The 22,500-nt window shown below is 44.6% G+C and overlaps 1 protein-coding gene across 2 annotated transcripts in view; it reads right to left on the bottom strand.

Moving 5' to 3' along the window:
• The window catches only part of gabbr1b (gamma-aminobutyric acid (GABA) B receptor, 1b), a 209,313-nt gene that overhangs the window by 125,270 nt on the left and 61,543 nt on the right, over positions 1–22,500 (bottom strand). For both annotated transcript variants that reach the window (XM_066673693.1, XM_066673695.1), the window contains exons 4-6: positions 21,646–21,784; positions 20,493–20,678; positions 18,764–18,781 (exon numbers count right to left, since the gene is read on the bottom strand). In XM_066673693.1, coding sequence (XP_066529790.1) covers positions 18,764–18,781; positions 20,493–20,678; positions 21,646–21,784 — 343 coding nt within the window. The remainder of the gene's footprint in view (positions 1–18,763; positions 18,782–20,492; positions 20,679–21,645; positions 21,785–22,500) is intronic.

The following is a 22,500-nucleotide window of genomic DNA, read 5'->3' as shown; positions in this document are numbered from 1 at the left end:
GGAAACTGGAGCAGGCAGAGGAAACCCACACAGACACTGGGAGAACACACCACACTCCTCACACAGACAGTGACCAGAGGCGGTGTCTAAACTCATAACCCCGAGGTCCTGGAGCTGTGTGACTGTAACAGTTCCATCAGAAGACATGCTTGACTTGATGATGGTGTCATACTTCGCCAGGTTACAGTCAGAAAAGCCAGCTGGAGGTTAGTTGGAGCCTTTAGATGATCTTCGGGTTGTTGTTAAATGTTTGTGGGCTCATTATCACAGCTCCAGCAGGACATTGATTTTGAGCTAACGTTAAAAATGCATTTTCAATAGTGAGGACCCTGCCTCTGTTCGAGTGAGCGCAGTGTCTGCCTTTAAAGAGGAATGTTCTTTTTGGGGTTTATTAAATGGTTTTAAGTGGATTTACGACTCATTTTTTGGGCTTCTGGAGACGAAGTGTGCTTTGTTGTCGCTGACTCATTGAAATGCAGGAAGCTAATGGAATATAATGATGAACTACAGGCTGAGAATCAGGAGTCTGAAGCTCATTCTGTGGGTTCTGCAGGTTGAATCTTCTTTTACTTTGACTGACCTCTCTCCTATACTTTTTTACATATACTTAATAAACCAATTATTTGCTGTCTAAAGTCCCTACCATTATACTGTCACTGTATCCCCCAAAAACTAACTTTAGAGCAGAGAGAAGCTGGCTTAACTTTTAATGGAAGGTAATGGGATGAGATTTTATTCCAAAAGTTATTAGACAGCTTCTGCGGGGGCTCAGTTCTGCAGTGGGTGGAGTTGTTGCTGCACATGGTTGTCTGGGTTCGACTCAGTGGCCCGGTTTTCTCCCCACATCCATCCAATGGGGTTCAGCCTGTACACTTATACACTCCTGGTGCTGGTTTTAAAATGGGACGGCTGCAAACTTGTATCTACTGTGTAAGTGATAAGTTCTGTGATCTTCTGTGTGAAGATAAGTGGTCCAAAGAATCCATCCATCCATTATCTGTAACCCTTATCCAGTTCAGGGTCGCGGTGGGTCTAGAGCCTACCTGGAATCATTGGGCGCAAGGCGGGAATACACCCTGGAGGGGGCGGCAGTCCTTCAAAGGGCAACACACACACACACTCACACACTACAAGTCAGCAATCCACCTACCAATGTGTGTTTATGGACTGTTAAAGGAAAGGAAGAACCCGGAGGAAACCCACGCAGACACAAGGAGAACACACCACACTCCTCACAGTCAGTCACCCGGAGGAAACCCACGCAGACACGAGGAGAACACACCACACTCCTCACAGACAGTCACCCGGAAGAAACCCACGCAGACACAGGGAGAATACTCCACACTCCTCACAGACAGTCACCCGGAAGAAACCCACGCAGACACAGGGAGAATACTCCACACTCCTCACAGACAGTCACCCAGAGGAAACCCACGCAGACACAGGGAGAACACACCAAACTCCTCTGAGACAGTCACCCAGAGGAAACCCACGCAGACACAGGGAGAACACACCACACTCCTCACAGACAGTCACCCGTAGGAAACCCACACAGACACAGGGAGAACACACCACACTCCTCACAGACAGTCACCTGGAGGAAACCCACGCAGACACGGGGAGAACACACCACACTCCTCACAGACAGTCACCTGGAGGAAACCCACACAGACACAGGGAGAACACACCACACTCCTCACAGAGTGGTCACCCGGATCAGGACTTTAACCCACAACCTCCTGGTCCCTGGAGCTGTGTAACTACGACACTACCTCACTACCCCAAAGAAACCAAAACAAATGAAACAAAAAGAAAAGTGCAGCCATTGCCCCAACACACCCCAAACTATACATGCTTTCAAATCATGTTACAGGCAGAAGGTATATAACTATGACCTGTCCCCTGGAGAAGGCAGATCTCTGAATTGCAGCACTGGAACAGATGCTTTTTCAGTTGATGCTGATGAAATATATAACAACCAGACAGGAGTTGACAAGGTTTTGTTCTGACTGTGAGTATACAGCACGGGTTCTCACCTGTGAATCAGAGGTGAATCAGAGCTGCAGGCCCAGAGAGGTCAAACAAGTTAATGTTATTCCGTCCATTCATGATTTAACAGTGGCTGTCACTGTCCAACTTTCTTTTATTTGTTAGAGCAATACTGAATATGGCATTTTAGTTTTTATCAATTTGCTAATGCCTGGCCCACACTACAGGATAATCGCGCTGATTTCCAGGCCAATTTGCTCCTCCCGACAATCGCAAATGGTCTCCCAATTTTAGGGTGATTGTAAACGATTATCCCAGATGATCCTATAGTGTGAGGGTCTATAATATGCTCCAATCTTTTCCGAACGCAGTCAGGGCCAGTCAGAGTATGAATTGCAGTAATAAAAAAACATGTCCAGTATTTACGACCCTGTATCCTGTAGCCTGGGGTGGATGTAAAACCTGATGTTGTCATCATGCCTGCAAGACTGTCAGACAATGAGAGGAACAGGAGATAGTTATGAGAGGAGCAGGAGCAGGAGATAGTTAACTTGTCGGTGTGAAAAGAATGTATGCATGCATGTATAAGCCATGACCCCTTCTGTTCAGCCATGGTTTCATCCACATTATTTACTTTGTCTTGGCTTTTCCTGAGAAGAAAGCACTCATCACTAGCAAAGCAATGGTTCCACTGTCATCTGCCATATTTGTTTACAACTAGTGCTTGAGAAAGTCACGTCTTCTGTGGTGATTGAGTAGTCCTGTGAGATTCTGAGGACCGAGGCATTGGTCAGATGTGCATAATCAGAAAAGATGGAGGTTTCTTTCAAGGCAGATTGTATAGTGCGGGGACTTTGTTGAATAACAATGATCAAGCAGAGAAAAATCTGTCAAAAATGACGTGCTTTTATGTTTTCATCATTGGTTAGGAGTTTTAAAATCCATTTAGATTATCACAAGTCCACAGTAGGGTGTTGCAGCAGGTAGTGTTGCAGTCACACAGCTCCAGGGGCCTGGAGGTTGTGGGTTCGATTCCCGCTCCTCTGTGAGGAGTTGGTGTGTTCTCCCTGTGTCTGTGTGGGTTTCCTCCAAGTGACTGTCTGTGAGGAGTGTGGTGTGTTCTCCCTGTGTCTGCGTGGGTTTCCTCCAAGTGACTGTCTGTGAGGAGTGTGGTGTGTTCTCCCTGTGTCTGCGTGGGTTTCCTCCGGGTGACTGTCTGTGAGGAGTGTGGTGTGTTCTCCCTGTGTCTGCGTGCGTTTCCTCCGGGTGACTGTCTGTGAGGAGTGTGGTGTGTTCTCCCTGTGTCTGCGTGCGTTTCCTCCGGGTGACTGTCTGTGAGGAGTGTGGTGTGTTCTCCCTGTGTCTGTGTGGGTTTCCTCTGGGTGACTGTCTGTGAGGAGTGTGGTGTGTTCTCCCTGTGTCTGCGTGGGTTTCCTCCAAGTGACTGTCTGTGAGGAGTGTGGTGTGTTCTCCCTGTGTCTGCGTGCGTTTCCTCCGGGTGACTGTCTGTGAGGAGTGTGGTGTGTTCTCCCTGTGTCTGCGTGGGTTTCCTCCGGGTGACTGTCTGTGAGGAGTGTGGTGTGTTCTCCCTGTGTCTGCATGGGTTTCCTCCGGGTGCTCCGGTTTCCTCCCACAGTCCAAAAACACACATTGGTAGGTGGATTGGCGACTCAAAAGTGTCCGTAGGTGTGAGTGAATGTGTGTGTGTGTCTGTGTTGCCCTGTGAAGGCCTGGCGCCCCCTCCAGGGTGTATTCCCGCCTTGCGCCCAATGATTCCAGGTAGGCTCTGGACCCACCGCGACCCTGAACTGGATAAGCGCTTACAGATAATGAATGAATGAAAAGTCCACAGTACATAACAAACAGTTGCTGTCCAAAGGAAAACATGCATCTCCAAAATAGTAAATTTACAGGAGAAAGAAAAACCTTCTTAATTTCAATGGCAGTGAATGTAAAGATATTATTTCAATACATTTTTCGAGCATTTCTACTGGTCCATTCATCATGATGTGGAGGAGAGCGGCTGTTCCAATGATGTGGTGTTGCATTATCTGAAGACTCTCCATGTTCCTATGTGTTGTGGGAATATTTCATCATTAAAATCAATAAAACCGGTCCAAAATTAGTTTGAGATATGAGGCACTTATTTCACCGTGAGGAAATTATGCTTAAACATCAGTTTGAACCAAAAAGAAGAAAAAGAAAAGAACCCAAAATATGATTTAAAAAAAAAGAACATGAGAAAAGCTGATTGAGATTTCCTCTCACTAAGCTTTAACTGTTTCTGTGCGCTCCCAGTCTCCGCGTGGGTCTTCAGTCCATTTTAATTCGGATCAATCGGACAATGATGGCGGAGATTGATGATGATGATGTGGAGAAATCATTCGACAAACAAATCAAGGAGGAAATAATGTCGACTGACGCTTGTGACATCGCTGCCGTGCTGAATGTAGTAGAAACGTAGTCTCTCCCGGACGGAAGGAAAACAGGTGTTGAGAGTGTGATAAATCAGCTCAGTTTACACTTACACCTGCGCTGAGAGACAGACAAACGACCTGTGAAACACCAGCACCCCCTTCCCACCCACCCCCACCTGTCACTACCTTTAACTCACCAGATACTAACTCCTGCATGAGGTGAAGTCATTCTCACATTTACTGCATTCATGGTTATTCCCATCTGTTGTAATGGTTCTATTCAAGGTTGTATAAACCAATCAGCCATAACATTACAGCCACCTCCTTGTTTCTACACTCTACAGTGTCCATTCTCTCAGCCACACTGACCACACTGTAGTCCATCTGTTGCTTGGCATACTTACTTAGCCCCCTTTCACCCGGCTCTGCAGTGGTCTGGAGGCTTTTCTGGCCGGATGATGGTGTTTTTGAGCAGGTGTGTCAGGAGTGTGATTAATCAGCCCAGTTTACACTGACACCTTCACGGGGAGCCAGACTGAATCACACAGGAATCACACAGCAGCGGGAAAGTGTCAGCATCACCATCACACCCCACTCGCACTTCCTCTAATACATTTCCCCATGTGTCATATCACTCCGTTAATCCGTTAAAGACACAGTGCCCTTCAGGACCACTGTCACCTTTGGAACAACACACTCACACGGTGAGGTTCGGATGCTTCAGGTCCAGGGAGCTGTTTTGTTTCACTGTCTACAAGAAACACACTAAAGTAGGACATTTTGGAACAGTATGTGTGCAATAAAATATAATCCCAGAACTGCAACCCACTCCAGGGACCTGGAGAGTGTGGGTTCAATTCCCGCTCCGGGTGACTGTCTGTGAGAAGTGTGGTGTGTTCTCCCTGTGTCTGCGTGGGTTTCCTCCGGGTGACTGTCTGTGAGGAGTGTGGTGTGTTCTCCCTGTGTCCGTGTGGGTTTCCTCCCACAGTCCAAAAAACACACATTGGTAGGTGGATTGGCAACTTAAAGTGTCCGTAGGTGTGAGTGTGTGTGTGTTGCCCTGTGAAGGACTGGCGCCCCCTCCAGGGTGTGTTCCTGCCTTGCGCCCAATGATTCCAGGTAGGCTCTGGACCCACCGTGACCCTGAACTGGATAAGCGGTTACAGATAATGAATGAATGAATTAATTAACTGCAACCCAAACCTCTGTAGTGTGTTACTCTCAAATACCTAAATGTTTATGAAAGAGCTCGTTTTCTAAGCCATTTCTGAAGATATTTTTAATTCATGGTGCTGGAAAACTGTAAGAATACTGTACACCTGCAGACTGATGGGTGTTAGCTCTTTCCAGTTCACTACTCAGGCTTTTTTTCTTTTGTACACATCACTGTTGCCACTAGTAAACACCTCCTCCTGTCTCCTGCCTGTGACTCATCACTGCATGTGAGACACAGCTAAACCTGCGAGATTCAGGGTGTGTTTATTCCCGTCAACCAGGAGAATCAGCTTCACAGCCTACAAACAAGAACAGAAGCAAGAGGAGCCTTCAACTGATAAAGCTGAGGTTCACAAAGCCCCATGCGTCTCCAATCATTTCACAGATCAACTTGATTTATTTGTATAAATGTAATATAAATAAATTCTGAATTTGATGTCTACAACACTCTCCAAAAAATGATGTGACGGGGCAAAATAATAGTGAAAGATTTACATAACATTATTATCGCACTGTTCTGAAGCATTACACTATAAGCAGGTGAATACTAAGGATATAAAATAAAGATTCACCAACGGCTAAGTCTTTGCAAGCATAAATAGGCCATTGCTCACTTTATTCCAAACTTGGAATTGACAAGTAGTTCAAACAGCACAATTTGCTAAGCCAGACTTCCAAGAATTTGGGTCAATGTCATCTATTGTACTTAATGCTGTCAAATAATTCAGGACATCTGGAGAAACACAGACCATGTAGGGTAAGGCTGGACACCAATGTTGATTGAGCACAACCTTTGAGACATCAGATGGCACCACATTGAGGCAAAATGGAGATGTAGGCAGTCATCAAATGTACATCTTTTTCTGGGAAGTCCATGGTTATTTCAGCAAGACAACGCCAGGCTGTATTCTGTATGTGCTACAACAACATGGTTTTTTATACATGTTTTTAAATTATTTTCCCCCAATTGAGCTGTTCATACCAACTGTTGCTAGATTTGACAAGCCATAGTAAGCACCTGGAACACTGTGTGCAAATTATTTCAATTTACATTTGGAAAATGTCTAGTAACACTCACATACATCACTCACTCCTCATTCAATTACTCACACTATTAACTTGCTCACTATTTCACAACCCACTCACATAATATTCATTCATTCATTATCTGTAAGCACTTATCCAGTTCAGGGTTGCGGTGGGTCCAGAGCCTGCCTGGAATCATTGGGCGCAAGGCAGAAATACACCCTGGAGGGGGCGCCAGTCCTTCACAGGGCAACACAGACACACACACACATTCACTCACACACTCACACCTACGGACAATTTTTAGTCGCCAATCCACCTACCAACGTGTGTTTTTGAACTGTGGGAGTAAACCGGAGCACCCGGAGGAAACCCACGCAGACACGGGGAGAACACACCAACTCACAGACAGTCACGCGGAGCAGGAATCAAACCCACAACCTCCAGGTCCCTGGAGCTGTGTGACTGCGACACTACCTGCTGCGCCACCGTGCCGCCACTCACATAGTAACTCGCTCCTAAATTCAGTCACTCAAATACCCACAACCTCAAAACCCACTCACATATATTCACTCACCCACAGCTCATTTGCTCACTCCCAAAATCGCTCTGTCACGCAATTACCTACAACTGAATCACAACCTCACATCACACCGACTTATTTATTCACTCACCCACAACCCACTCACTCACACATTTACTAACTTCTAACTCTTACTCCCATATAGTAACTAAGTCACTCTGCTGTGAAGCACTCACTTCCACATACACCCATTCACTTACTCAAATCACATTTAACCAAATGGGGGCTGTTCTATGTTGTTCTATTTCTGTTGTGTAATTGAGGCTGATTCATTGACTTTTCCACTCTTACTAATTGTGATTAACCACTTCAGTTCAGTCCAACTCAGGGGGCATAGCCCGTTTCTACAGAAACCATTGTTATGACGAACTCCAACCTAAACAAGTTAAGCTGAATGGGATTTTTTTTATCAGTGTACATTCTCAGCTAAACAGGGCAGCCATGAAGAGCAGGCTTGTGGCTGGAGCTTGAATAGGTCGATTAATGACATCATCACATAAACACATTAATAAACAATGCTTCTGAGCGCCTGTGGTGTCTCTGGATTGGACAGTTTGAGCGTTTCTGTGGAGATCCCTCAGCCCTGACATCCCCCAGAGAGTGAATAATTTATTGACAATTTTATGTCAAGATACTTCTGGGGCTAGAGGCCTTCCCACTACATTATTTTATCCTTTTTAAAAGAAACTCACAAACACTCTATCACTCTCGTTCTTTCTCTTACACACTTACTCATCCAGCCACTGAGAACAAAGCTCTTAGCTTTCTAATATATCGTTACTAAAACAAAGGGGGAGGGAAAAAACGTTCTTAACTTCAATAAAAGTCCGTATAAAATGAAGTAATTTTGGAGCATTTCTATTGGTCCATTCATGTACACACTGTGTGAAGAACGATGTAGTAAACAAACAAGAGCAAAGTGAAACTAGGCAAGTCTAGTTTAGTCAGACCCCCATTAGCCATATAGCCATAGTCACAGAGTTTATTCTGGCATTTCACAAACAGGAAATGCTCAAAATTGAAAGGTCTGGAGAAGCTTTGGTGCTTCATATCAATGTCTTGTTTACAATAATAACAAGCAATAAACTATAAAATTAGTTCATTAGTTGTTTTTGAACATTTGTAAAACCAAGCACCTTAATATTTTATCAACTAAGTAATCTACACTTGATAAAAGAACAGGGCATCGCTGGGACCTAGATATTTATTACTGACTTACATTTCTATAAGGGTCCGACTGATAAAACCGTGCTGTAACTAATCCACAGCCTCGTTTATTTGAGTAACACCTCACTGGTGTTCTTTAAAAATATTAGAGAGTTTGTCCATTTTCCTGTAAAGTTAAACACAAAGCTGTGCAGAGGTCATTTACTCGTCAGAAAGTCAGTAACGGTGAGGTGTGTCCGTGTATTTGTGTCGTTATGGGGACAGACCAGATGACTTTCTGTTTGTTAAATACAGAGTAGAAAACAAAAGGCTGTCACAGAAACATTCTCCAAACATAAAGAAGAGACCATGATAAATATCACCTCAGCAACATTCAACACGTTTCTGTTGGAGGCTCCAGTGAAACACTGAGCTGCTCATCCAGTTCAGGGTCACGGTGGGTCCGGAGCCTACCTGGAATCATTGGGAGGGAATACAACTGGAAGAAACTCACGCGGACACAGGGAGAACACACCACACTCCTCACGGACAGTCACCCGGAGGAAACCCACGCAGACACAGGGAGAACACAACACACTCCTCACGAACAGTCACCCGGAGGAAACCCACGCAGACACAGGGAGAACACAACACACTCCTCACAGACAGTCACCCGGAGGAAACCCACGCAGACACAGGGAGAACACAACACACTCCTCACAGACAGTCACCCGGAGGAAACCCACGCAGACACAGGGAGAACACAACACACTCCTCACAGACAGTCACCCAGTGTGAGACATGAACCCACAACCTCCAGGTCCCTGGAGCTGTGTGACTGTGACACTACCTGCTGCGCCACCATAATACTCATAATAATTTGCACATAATGGTCATTTTAACCAAACATCAAACAGATGAAAGCAGGTCACTGACATTGGCACAGTTCTGTAAACACCAATGTACACATGTACAAAAGAAACAATGAGAGTCAGGATATGTAGGATTATACGGTCACTTCTCAGTGTTATATAAATGCCAGATGGTACTGTGGTCCAAAGAGAGACCTTTCTGTGTACACACAAACACACACACACACACACACACACTTGTAAATATCTAGAAAAAAAGTTGAAGTGGAGCTTTAAAGTAAAATAGCTCTTTGGGGAAACACACACTGATTCCATATTTCTACGACACACACACACACACACACTTTTCCCATACTGACCTTTACCACACATACACACAGACAGAGAGACAGAGAGAGAGAGCGTGCACGAAAGAGAGAGAGAGAGAAAGACAAAGATGTAAATGAGTATGAGAGTGGTGTGTGGGGCGTACATTCTCTCTCTCAGTGTGTGTCCTTTGTTAATTAAAATCCTCTAATGCTGCCTGCTGCCTGTTGGGTGCAAACCAATCTCAGCTCTTCCTCTGAAAATAAGCTGATACCTCCATCTCTCATGTTCACTCAGGAGAGAGAGAGAGAGAGAGAGAGAGAGAGAGCTCCAAAGTGCCATTCTCAACCTAAAAATCTATAGCAAGGGCTAGGATTTAATTACAGTCATCTTGGTATTAATCTGAGAAAACGTCAATATATGAGACAACCCTCTCTTATCCACTATAAATGGCCGAGTGCCTATATGGACCTGGAGCTACACACTGACCCCATTATACCTGGTCACTTCTCTCATGTTGAGTTTTATATCCAGGATTATATCCAGAGAGAGATTATCCACATCAAAAAAAAAAAAAAAAAAAAAAAGGTGTAAACACACCCAAGGCGCATTTTAAACAGATTTACTCAAAGCACTTGAGGAGGGGGTCTGAGACGTACTCTAGCCAGATGTTCTGAAAATGAATGCACCTGTCTCTCAGTTCTCGTTCAAAGGAACACGCGCTGTTGTGTTGGATCCTTTTGGTATTTTGACCTGAGCAGGTCACAGATGTCTTATTAAGACCCAGGACTGTGTTCCCTTGTGAAAAAGGGAAGAGAAACAGTGTCGCCTCTAAAGCTAACTGCAACAAACTATTGCCTACATTAGAAACATTCAGAATGGCCTCTCCCTCTCACTGAATATTCACCCGCAAAAAATATCACTGTTTATGAATTTATGCCACAGACGGCATCTTCACCCCCAAAGAAAAACCCCTCTGTGGAGTGTATTATAATTCATAATTCATGTTCATAACCAGAGAAGTGCGGGCAACTGGCTTCATTGACCTTTCAGTGACTTTTCCACTGACCTATTGGGAAGTTTATGTTTAGTATCAGAGTGGTGGAAGTGAGATGAGGAAGTGTGTGCCCCCTGCAGGACAATATATATATATACACACACACTCTCCCTGTCTACAGTCCCCAATAGTGAAAAGTTTGTGGACACCTGCTCATCCAGTCGGACAGCACAGTGGCGCAGGGTAATGTCGCAGTCGCACAGCTCCAGGAACCTGAAGGTTGTGGGTTAAAGTCCTGCTGCAGATGACTGTGTCCCTGTGTCCGTATGGGTTTCCTCCAGGTGCTCTGGGTTCCTCCCATGGTTCAAAAACACACGTTGGTGGATTGGCGACTCAAAAGTGTCCGTAGGTGTGAGAGTGTGATGGAACGTGTGAATGTGTGTGTGTGGCCCGGTGAAGGACTGGCGCCCCCTCCAGGGTGTATTCCTGCCTTGCGCCCAGTGATTCCAGGTAGACTCTTGACCCACCGCGACCCTGAACTGGATAAGGGTTACAGACAATGAATGAATGAATGCTCATCCAATCTGTCTAAGTGTATTAAAGCAACACATGGTAGTATTTTTACCTTCAAATTATAGTTTTAAAATCACTGACATGCTTCATTGTTCTGTAATAGGGAGAACAAAGCCTCTTTTTTTATTACTCCAGGCTCAACGCTATAGAGACTGCACTATGTAACTTTTGGAGAAGGGTAGGATACACACAGGGAACATGAACACATGCTGATGCTGATATAAACTACAATGTGGGAGACGTAGGCCACACCCAGGCCAGAATAATTTTTCAATCTACGTTGCAGATATAAAAATAGTTTAGCATTTTCTGTTACCATGGTGATGTTATGAATAGCAGAGTGTCTCCTGAATGTCTTAAAAGGGGACATACTATAAAAAATCAAAAGTTAATTCAGTGAATATGCACATTTGGGTATCTGGAGGCCATAGGCGCTGAAACCGACCCTTCTGAACAGGGCTGTTTAGACAGTGGGATAACACTGCTGTGGTGTTTGATCCTTGTGGTATTTTGACCGAAATTCAATAGGTCCTGATATGAATCTTACAGCATCGTGCTACTGCACCAAAAACATGAGTTCTGTTATTCTAGCGAAACAGGGTGGTACCTGATTTACTGTTCCGCACAGTGCCCACATTTCCCCATGAAGAAAAGAAAGGGATCAGCTCAGATTAGTCGTTCATCTGATCTATTTTAGTTGCTGATACGAGATGTTTTATTCATGTGTTTGTGAGTTTACACTGTGTGGATAAGGCGAGTATGAGGACTGTGCTGACCATGAGTGGGGTCAGCAGAGAGAGTCTGATCTGATCTGATCTAAAGCCAAAGCTGGAGCTGTAGGAGGCACAGGTGGGAGCCAGGGCTCAGTAATAAAAAAAACCCAGCAAGCCATTTCCAGCTAGTGAAAACAGCCAGAGTGCGTCATTTACTAAATAGATGGAAGACATAAATCTCCCTCTCTCCCTTCCTCTCTCTATTCTCTTTGCCCCCTCTCTGTGTCTCAATCTCCACCTCCTAATTTTCTCCCTATTTCTTTTTTCGCAATCTCTCTCCCAATATATTCTTCGCTCCCCGATCTCTTTCCTCTCTCTACTTCAAATCTCCCTCTCCATATTTTCCTTTTTCTACTTTCTCACCAACACCTCATTGTTTCTACACTCACTGTCCATTCTCTCAGCTCCACTGCAGGAGCACTATGTAGATCTACATTTACAGACTGTAGACCATCTGTTGACGTCTATACATTGTTCGCCCCCTTTCACCCTGTTCTTCAGGATGTGGTGGTGGTGGTGTTAGTGTGTGTTGTGCTGGTGTAGAGTGGATCAGACACATCAGTGCTGCTAGAGTTTTTAAACACCTCAGTGTCACTGCTGGACTGAGAATAGTCCACCGACCAAAAACATCCAACCAACAGAGTCCTGTGTCCATCGATGGAGGACTAGAGGACGGCCAACACACACTGTGCAGCTACAGATCAGAGCTACTGTCTCTGACTCTACATCTACAAGGTGGACCAACGAGGGAGGAGTGTCTCACAGAGTGGACAGAGAGTGGGTTTAAAACTCCAGCAGCACTGCTGTGTCTGATCCACTCTACACCAGCACAACACACACTAACACACCACCACTATGTCAGTGTCACTGCAGCGCTGAGAATGATCCACCATCACATCACACCTGCTCTGTGGGGGTCCTGTTCGCTGAAGAACAGGGTGAAACAGGGGAAAATAAAGTATACAGAGCAACAAATAGACTATAGTCTGTAATTATAGAACTAAAAAATGCTCCTAGAAGCAAGGAGGTGGTCATAATGTTATGGCTGATCGGTGTATATTCTCTGTCACGTTGTCTTGCTCTCCCTATCTGTTTCTTCTCTCACCCCCTTGCCTTCATATCTCTATCTTTCACTTATTTCTCCCGCTGTATCTCTTCCTACATTCTCTCCTTCCTTTTTTCTCTCCCACTTTCCTCTCTCTCTTCTCATCACCTTGCCTTCTTCCCTCTCCTCCCTTTGATTTCCCTGTCCTCTTTTACAGTTCTCATTTTCACCCCTTCACCAGGGACTCCTTCTTCATCGACCCGTTTTCTCCTCCTCTTTCGTCTGGCTCACCCTCTCCATTTCTTTTCCCTTTTTTTCCCTTTCTCAGTCATTTAATGTCCTTGATGTTGCATGTTTCTTTAGGACTGTGCTCTCATTTAATCTCACTGAGAGCCACTGTAAGTTATCATTTATCATTTCTGAGCCTGCAATGATGAATTCAAATAATCAATAACACTGACCTGGAAAAAAAAAGGAATCCTGGTTTGATGGCTCGCCAAGGCATGCACTTCCCATCTGATGTTATATTTCTTAAATAAGAGCAGACACAGATGGCAGAGACTATGCTTTATGACTTACAGAAACACAGCACTGTAAAGTGTGGTTAACTGATCTGTCCAGGCCAGTGAGTACCCTGTTGTTGTTTGGATGCATGAGCTGAGCACACTGACAGTAGCAGAGATGCTAAAGTACAGTCACAAACCTGTATGTCATTCATATTCAGTTAATTCTGTTTTACGTTATTAAACAGAAAACTGCTATTTTAAAAACGTCATGGTATCTCAGGTATGCTCCGACTCCGAACGGCACAAAAACAGTGCTTTGTGTAACGGAATACTCTGATGTTCTCCATGGTGGTCCCACTTTATTTCAATGGCCCCCCGAAGGATTCTAGACATCTATAGACTTTCAAAGTATTTAAAAACACTAACCAATGTCTGAAGAAACTCAACAGTTGAAGGGTTACAGCTTGGGAGTTTTAGGCTCAGGTTAAAGTTAAGACTGGGTTTAGGCCTGGGTTAGAGTTCGTTTGACACATTGGAATGGGGGTGGGGGAGGGGGGAGTATACTTGTATTAATTCCAGTGTAAAGAGGATTGGTCATTAATTGTATTTTGATTTGTTCAATAAGAAGTCGGATGTATCTATTAGGAGCGGCACGGTGGTGCAGCAGGTTAGTGTCGCAGTCACACAACTCCAGGGGCCTGGAGGTTGTGGGTTCGATTCCCGCTCCGGGTGACTGTCTGTGAGGAGTGTTGTGTGTTCTCTCTGTGTCTGTGTGGGTTTCCTCCGGGTGACTGTCTGTGGGGAGTGTGGTGTGTTCTCCCTGTGTTTGCGTGGGTTTCCTCTGAGTGACTGTCTGTGAGGAGTGTGGTGTGTTCTCTCTGTGTCTGCGCTGGTTTCCTCCGGGTGACTGTCTGTGGGGAGTGTGGTGTGTTCTCCCTGTGTTTGCGTGGGTTTCCTCCAGGTGACTGTCTGTGGGGAGTGTGGTGTGTTCTCCCTGTGTCTGTGTGAGTTTCTTCCGGGTGACTGTCTGTGGGGAGTGTGGTGTGTTCTCCCTGTGTCTGCGTGGGTTTCCTCCGGGTGACTGTCTGTGTGGTGTGTTCTCCCTGTGTCTGCGTGGGTTTCCTCCGGGTGACTGTCTGTGGGGAGTGTGGTGTGTTCTCCCTGTGTCTGTGTGAGTTTCCTCCGGGTGACTGTCTGTGGGGAGTGTGGTGTGTTCTCCCTGTGTCTATGTGAGTTTCCTCCGGGTGACTGTCTGTAAAGAGTGTGGTGTGTTCTCCCTGTGTCTGCGTGGATTTCCTCCGGGTGACTGTCTGTGAGGAGTGTGGTGTGCTCTCCTTGTGTCTGCGTGGGTTTCCTCCGGGCGACTGTCTGTGAAGAGGACCCACCGCGACCCTGAACTGGATAAGGGTTACAGATAATGAATGAATGAATGAATGAATCAAAAGGTGTGTACGTGTGTGTCGGAGTTAGGGGTGTGTGTTGGGGGGTGGGCTTAAATATTCTTATCTGCAAAACCTGGTACAGCAGAAATATTTTAAATGTATTCATTTATTTTACTTTTATTTCCTCTAAAAGGTACCAGCACATAACAATTGACTTAAACCTGTGATTCTGCTTCTCACCATTTCAGCAAATACAGCAGCAGTAAACTACACACCATTTCACACATTTCTCAGACGCCGACTGAACGAGGAATGAAGGGTTTCTGACATGACAGGTCAGTCCTTAGTGATTTCCTGCCTGTCCATTGGTCAATTTGACACCTAGGACGTGTAGGAGGACGGATGACACAAGGCGCGATGTAGATGACATGTATCCTGTAGAGCTCTACCCCAGTTTGTACCTCATAACTCCGGACGTGAGTGATGTATGATCTGAGGATGAGTTGGAATAGAAAAGGCAGACTCCACAAGGATCTCCCGTTCTCCCACTGTCTGATTGGCCCTGTTGAGAACGGCTGGTCTTAACTCCTGTTTCTTTAAAAATCATAATGAGCCACAGCTCAGTTCAGCACAAGAGCCCAGGAGTGAGGAGCAGGGAGCAGAAGTTCTGGTTTTTACACGTTTTTGCGTACTGTGTCTGCCATGGCCTGATGACTGAGCCCTTTCCATGTGGTCCGTAATAGCAGGCTTCATTATAATTGTTGCTTTATTACAAAAGAGAGCATTAACCCTTTAATGTCTGTCAAAGTGGAAGATCTGTAGCTGTGCCCTTGACAAACGTCCTTCTGTTTCTTTAAGAAAGTGAGTTAAATATGGCTTATGTTCTATATTTAAATTAGCAGCAGACAAAAAGAAGTAATAATCTTCTGTATTCAGTTTTGCGCATGTTAATTATTCCCTAAAATACCACTGCAATTCCCCCCTTTCTGATTAAACAAAATAACAATGAGCTCATTCATTTATTAAGAAAATAACTGCATCATTGTTATCATTAATAATGTCTCCTTTATAAGTATCTGCCCCTTTCTTGTCTTTAACGAGGTATGGTTGGGATTAAAGGGATATGTCAATCATTTAATGCTCTTAATATTAACTGTGAATTAGTGTATGTGATATTTCTACATTTATATTTGATATTTTGAAAATACCACTATTATATTACTATTATTATTTTCTTCATTCGTTTTGCCCTTTCCTTTTTTCAATGATATCCTTCGTCACTCTTTCCAGGAAGACCACCCCGCACTGTCACCCTCTCTCTCCTCCTCCTCACTCCCCCACCTCTACAAACCCAACCTCAGCCTTAATAATCAGGCTCTGACGTCACTGACAGTGACACGCTCATTAATCAGCTCAGAAATCACCAGGAGGGAAGTGAGGCGTATGGAGCACTCACACAGTGAAGCGCAGGGTACGGTGAAGCTGCGGTGTGTTCCCCTTGTCTCCCAGCTCACCCAAGCCGTCAAGGTCACAGCTTTCACGTTAATTCGCCTTTTTATCTGCAGCAGCCATATGTGAAATAACTTCCAGCTCTCTCCCTGAGCTAACACCGCCTCCCGGCGTCTCTGAGAGACACCAGTTTCTCCAGGAACATGCTCAGCTACGACTTCCACTGGTAAAAACCACCATATTCCCACTCATCTCCCTCCTATTGTCCCTCGCACAATCATCTACTGACACCTACTGCTGAAACACCTTACAGCTGTTTGTTCTTATAGACTTGCTCAGTGTCTCCCCCTTAAGGCAAATCACTGCCACTGCAGCCTACAAAACCTTGGATTCTAGCACCACCTTCTGTCTCAAGTGGTCTTACCTGGACATAAAAAAGGAAACTACACATCGATTAGGTGTTATATCAGAGCCACAACAGCCCACTTAATATTTGAAATGAATATTTGGTTAAACATGCATCTGGGACTAGCTATGTCTGCCAAAATTACATAAATAACTTAAATAAAGAGTTGTCTCTGACCACATTTCTGCAGGAAGAACTAGAAATGTATATTACGGCGTCCCTAAAAACGTTTGAGAATATTTGATGTTCATTAATTCTGTCATGAATTGTCGCTCTCCAATTAAAAACATGTAACTCCAATTTTGTCAATTCTGAACCCAACAGTTCTTTCACATTGTGTGAAAACGTCATGAGGAATGGACCAATAGAAATGCTTCAAAATTACTTGGAATTAAATATGTTTACACTGACTTCCACTGAAATTTAAGACGTTTTTTTTCTTTCTCCTGTAAAGTTGCTATTTTGAAGATACATGTTTTTTTATTGGACAGGGATGATATTCATTTTCTTTAATCACTTTATCCTCTTCGCCCTGATCAGGGTCACAGTAGGTCCAGGGGCTATCTGAACTGGCTGGGCATAAGGAAGTGAGACACCCTGGAAAGGACAGCAGTCCGTGCCTCTGTTATTCTTTAGTGCAGAAGGCTGCTAGTTTATGATTAACTACTGTTGTGCCACAAAAGTCCAGTTCCAATCAACACCTTAAGCTCTGGGACCTTCTTCAAAGGCCACAATATATTGACGTTAACATCAGGTAGAAATATAGGGTGAGAAACCTCCTGTATAGCTGCATTTGGACCACTGAAATGAAATATACAGGGTGGTCTCTGACATTTGCACAGTACTCCATGTTGTTTTCCTTCATGCAGGAAAGTCCTTACATTTTGGGAAAGTAGAAAGGAGTATAATGTTTTTATAAAATCAGTTAAAATCCACCAGTGGGTTGCTGTCTGTCTACAATAGGAACGTGCCATAGGCCTCTATTCATTCTCAACGACTTCCCCACCCCTATTCATTTCATTTGCTCAGTACCGCCCTCAGTGGCATTTTTCTGTAACTGCACCTCACACAAATCTGTATTTTAGCACCACCTTGTGTGTAAAGTGAAAAACTACTGTGACACTGCAGTATTTATGATTTGAGCAACACTGCCCCCTCTGGATGGAAGACTGAAGTAGGAGGTGTTATAGTACCAGCTATGAACACAATGAAATTAGACACTGCCCTCTTCTGGCAGGGAGGTCCAGAGAAGGCTTGAGAGGTCTGTGAGGGTGTCGGTACAAAGGTCTTCAAATCTCCATCTTGGATCCAGTTTCCAGGCTGGGATTTAAAAGTGGTTGACCAGTATGCTATGACCTGGCCAGTCCAGTCCATTTGCAGTTGTATCTATAATGTAACTCCAGTCAGTCATTAAAAATCCCAGCCTGGAATCTGGTTTCAAAGTCCAGCTGTGACGCCCTCTGGTGTAGAGTGTACCATGTTTTATTTTGCCAATGTAAAGGGTGCTCGCAGTCGCCCTCTGTGGCTCTTATTGAGGACTGCAGGGATTCAGCATCAGGTGAAGCCTATTACACAAATTCCTTGAGATACAGGCAAAGAGCAGTCAGAACAGACAGTTTGGTTTGATGTTTCTGGCCCACATGGTGGAGGGTGGTGCAACTGAGACTGGATTTTTTAAAAATGTAGAGTACTTCCTCTCACTAGGCACTTCATGAGCTGCAGCACAGAGGTGAATACTTACAGAGAGTAGCCAACACAATTTATCAGTCCCTTTATCCCAGTCATCACTGGCCATTTTCTTAGCACGGGACCATTGTAGTGGACCTTTCTCAGCACAACAGTGAAACTGATGATAGTCTGGGTGAGTTCGTGTGTGTGTGTGTGTGTGTGTGTGTGTGTGTGTGTGTGTGTGTGTGTGTGATTAATGTGAAAGTGTAACAGGTAAACATGTATACATATCAGACAGTGTCCAGTGAGCGTGTGTGCTGTTTTCTGTTAAACACTGCACTGTGTGTAGTTGCTCTCGGCAGCCTGGCTGTTAAATAAAAGTCTGAAGTAATAGGAATTTTTGCTCTCACCTGTGTGATGTCTGTCGTCTGCATTAAGAAAAAGAGGAAAAGAAAAAGACATTTTAATACTTTTCATATATATATATATATATATATATATATATATGTATATGTATATATATATGTGTGTGTGTGTGTGTTTATTTGCCATTAATAAAATAATACAGGGTGGGCCATTTATATGGATACACCTTAATAAAATGGGAATGGTTGGTGATATTAACTTCCTGTTTGTGGCACATTAGTATATGGGAGGGGGGAAACTTTTCAAGACGGGTGGTGACCATGGCGGCCGTTTTGAAGTCGGCTATTTTGGATCCAACTTTTGTTTTTTCAATGGGAAGAGGGTGATGTGACACATCAAACATTGGGAATTTCACAAGAAAAACAATGGTGTGCTTGGTTTTAATGTTTATTCTTTAATGAGTTATTTACAAGTTTCTGACCACTTATAAAATGTGTTCAAAGTGCTGCCCATTGTGTTGGATTGCCAATGCAACCTTCTTCTCTCACTCTTTACACACTGATAGCAACACCGCAGGCTTCCAGTATCCATAGTTTCAGGTGCTGCACATCTCGTATCTTCACAGCATAGACAACTGCCTTCAGATGACCCCAAAGATAAAAGTCTAAGGGGGTCAGATCGGAGACCTTGGGGGCCATTTAACTGGCCCACGACGACCAATCCACTTTCCAGGAAACTGTTCATCTAGGAATGCTCGGACCTGACACCCATAATGTGGTGGTGCACCATCTTGCTGGAAAAACTCAGGGAACGTGCCAGCTTCAGTGCATAAAGAGGAAAACACATCGTCATGTAGCAATTTCTCATATCCAGTGGCCTTGAGGTTTCTATTGATGAAGAATGGAACTATCTTTGTGTTCCATATACCACACCATACCATCAAGGTGTGCAGCACCTGAAACTACGGATACTGGAAGCCTGTGCTAGCATTTCTCCTGCGGCGTTGCTATCAGTGTGTGAAGAGTGGGAGAAGAGGGTTGCATTGACAATCCGACACAATGGGCAGCACTTTTATAAGTGAACACATTTTATAAGTGGTCAGAAACATGTAAATAACTAATGACAGAATAAAGATACGTTAAAACCATTGTTTTTCTTGTGAAATTCCCAATAGGTTTGATGTGTCACATGACCCTCTTCCCATTGAAAAAACAAAAGTGGATCCAAAATGGCTGACTTCAAAATGGCCGCCATGGTCACCACCCGTCTTGAAAAGTTTATATCACCGGAAGTTACAGTCAACAGGAAGTTAATATCACCAACCATTCCCATTTTATTAAGGTGTATCCATATAAATAGCCCACCCTTTATATTTTGATATAAAATGTTTCAATAACAATATGATTTTTAAACACATTTTCAATATTTCAGTATACATTATTTACAGCATCTGTTTCTCATTGACGATCATTACAGGGCACTGTCGTCACTTCACTGCACTCAATTTTAAAGTTAGTTGTAAAAATATTAATATTGACAAAGCCAAGAGGATGTTGTTTAATTGTGATTTCATGTTACAGTTCTTGGCTGTTTTTCTGTGGCTTTTTCATTGTTCATGTTGATATCAGAATTATATCGTATCGACCACAATAAAGAAATATATTGTGATTTAATTTTGACCATATCGTCCAGCTCTATTTACATTTGTTTAATTCTCCAAAAAACAGAAATGACCCTCAGAATTACCACACACACACACAGTGTCTGACTCACAGCGGCACATAGGTTTGGGCGAGTCCCATTTGCCCATCTTTGTGCACTGAGTGCTGTTCCTGCCCTCCAGGATGAAGCCAGTCAGACAGCTGTAATGCACCACTGTCCCCTCCACCGCAGGCCCAGGGGGGATCAGCTGCACCCGGCCATTCTCCAGAGAGGTCCACACCTTCGCACACGGCAGCACTGAATCAGGACACAGACAGGAGGTTAGAAGATAGGGCAAAAATATCATGTCACAACTTTTCAAGACATTTTCATGATACAAAGTACATACTGAGACATTTGGAAACAGCAGAGGAACTGAACTTCTTTTAAGAACCTCCATCAAAGACATCTCCACGCATTCGGTGAGTGTTTTCAAAGCACCAAGGACAAACTGTGGTCAGTAGTTTGTGGACACCTGCAAGTCTAGCTTCCAGAGCAACATCCAGAGCTGACGTGCCTTAGAGCACATGGAAGTGAAGGAACAACACTGTCCTCCTTTCACAATCCACGGCTGGGGATGTGGATGACGAACACAAACCGTGCAGCAACATACGAGCTCCTGTCTCTGCCTTTGCATCTACAAGGTGGAGCACTCGGGCAGGAGAGTCTCACAGAGTGGACCGCTGATAAATATAGAACTACAAAGTACACTTCTGTGTTCACAGGATGATGAAATGGACCAAAAGTGCAAAAACACAGAGGTGGCGTTAACGTTACGGCTGATTGGCGTGTATACTGAATTCGGCAGCAAGTACAGCAGGGGGTAAATGGTGTAAATGGAAGGCACTCGTTTGCTTTCACAGGGAAGTGCTGTTAACCTCATTGCTCTGTGTTTTAATAGGTTCATGGGACAGAAAGAATAAAGCAGTGCTGTGAAAAACCATGACACTCCTCAGTTTGTGGTATTACCCTGGTTCTCCGGTTCATCTCCAGTGGAACTTTCTAATTAGTCAACACCTTAGATCTTATAATATAATGTAAGAGATGTAGAAAATATAGACTGGAAACAATACAGAGACACAGAGAGAGAGAGAGAGCTATATAGGGGAGAGTCAAGAAGATGGGCAATAACACAGAAAAGGAGAGAGAGAGATAGGGGAGAGTCAAGGAGACAGGCAATAACAGAAAAGGAGAAAGAAAGAAAGTTAAATAAAGGTAATCTTACAGCACTTGCTGCGCTGGTTGAGGTCAGTCCAGGTGCCGTTGGGCAGACACTTCCTGACCTTTGGCCCCACAATGACCCTGTTCCCTCTGCAGATGTATTCAATCTCATAATCAACCGGCAAAACCTGCACACTGCGGATCTAGAGAGAGAGAGAGAGAGAGAGAGAGAAACAGAGAGGGTGGGAGAGAGAGAGAGAGAGAGAGGGTGGGAGAAAGAGAGGAGAGAGAGAGAGGGTGGAGAAAGAGAGAGAGAGAGAGAGAGGGTGGGAGAAGAGAGAGAGAGAGAGAGGGTGGGAGAAGAGAGAGAGAGAGAGGGTGGGAGAAAGAGAGAGAGAGAGGGTGGAGAGAGAGAGAGAGGTGGAGAAGAGAGAGAGGGTGGGAGAAGAGAGAGAGAGGGTGGGAGAAAGAGAGAGAGGGTGGGAGAAAGAGAGAGAGGGTGGGAGAGAGAGAGAGAGAGGTGGGAGAGAGAGAGAGAGAGGGTGGGAGAGAGAGAGAGAGAGAGAGGGTGGGAGAGAGAGAGAGAGAGAGAGAGGATGGGAGAGAGAGAGAGAGAGAGAGGGTGGGAGAGAGAGAGAGAGAGAGAGGGTGGGAGAGAGAGAGAGAGAGAGAGGGTGGGAGAGAGAGAGAGGGTGGGAGAAAGAGAGAGAGGGTGGGAGAAAGAGAGAGAGAGAGAGAGAGAGAGGGTGGGAGAAAGAGAGAGAGAGGGTGGGAGAGAGAGAGAGAGAGAGAGGGTGGGAGAAAGAGAGAGAGAGAGGGTGGGAGAGAGAGAGAGGGTGGGAGAAAGAGAGAGAGAGAGAGGGTGGGAGAAAGAGAGAGAGAGAGAGAGAGAGGGTGGGAGAAATCTGATAGAGTGTGT

This window comes from Hoplias malabaricus, chromosome 6 (assembly GCF_029633855.1).
Source record: "Hoplias malabaricus isolate fHopMal1 chromosome 6, fHopMal1.hap1, whole genome shotgun sequence".
NCBI lineage: Eukaryota > Metazoa > Chordata > Actinopteri > Characiformes > Erythrinidae > Hoplias > Hoplias malabaricus.
Note: the sequence above shows the minus strand (reverse complement) of the source record. Positions and strands in the feature narration are given on the sequence as shown.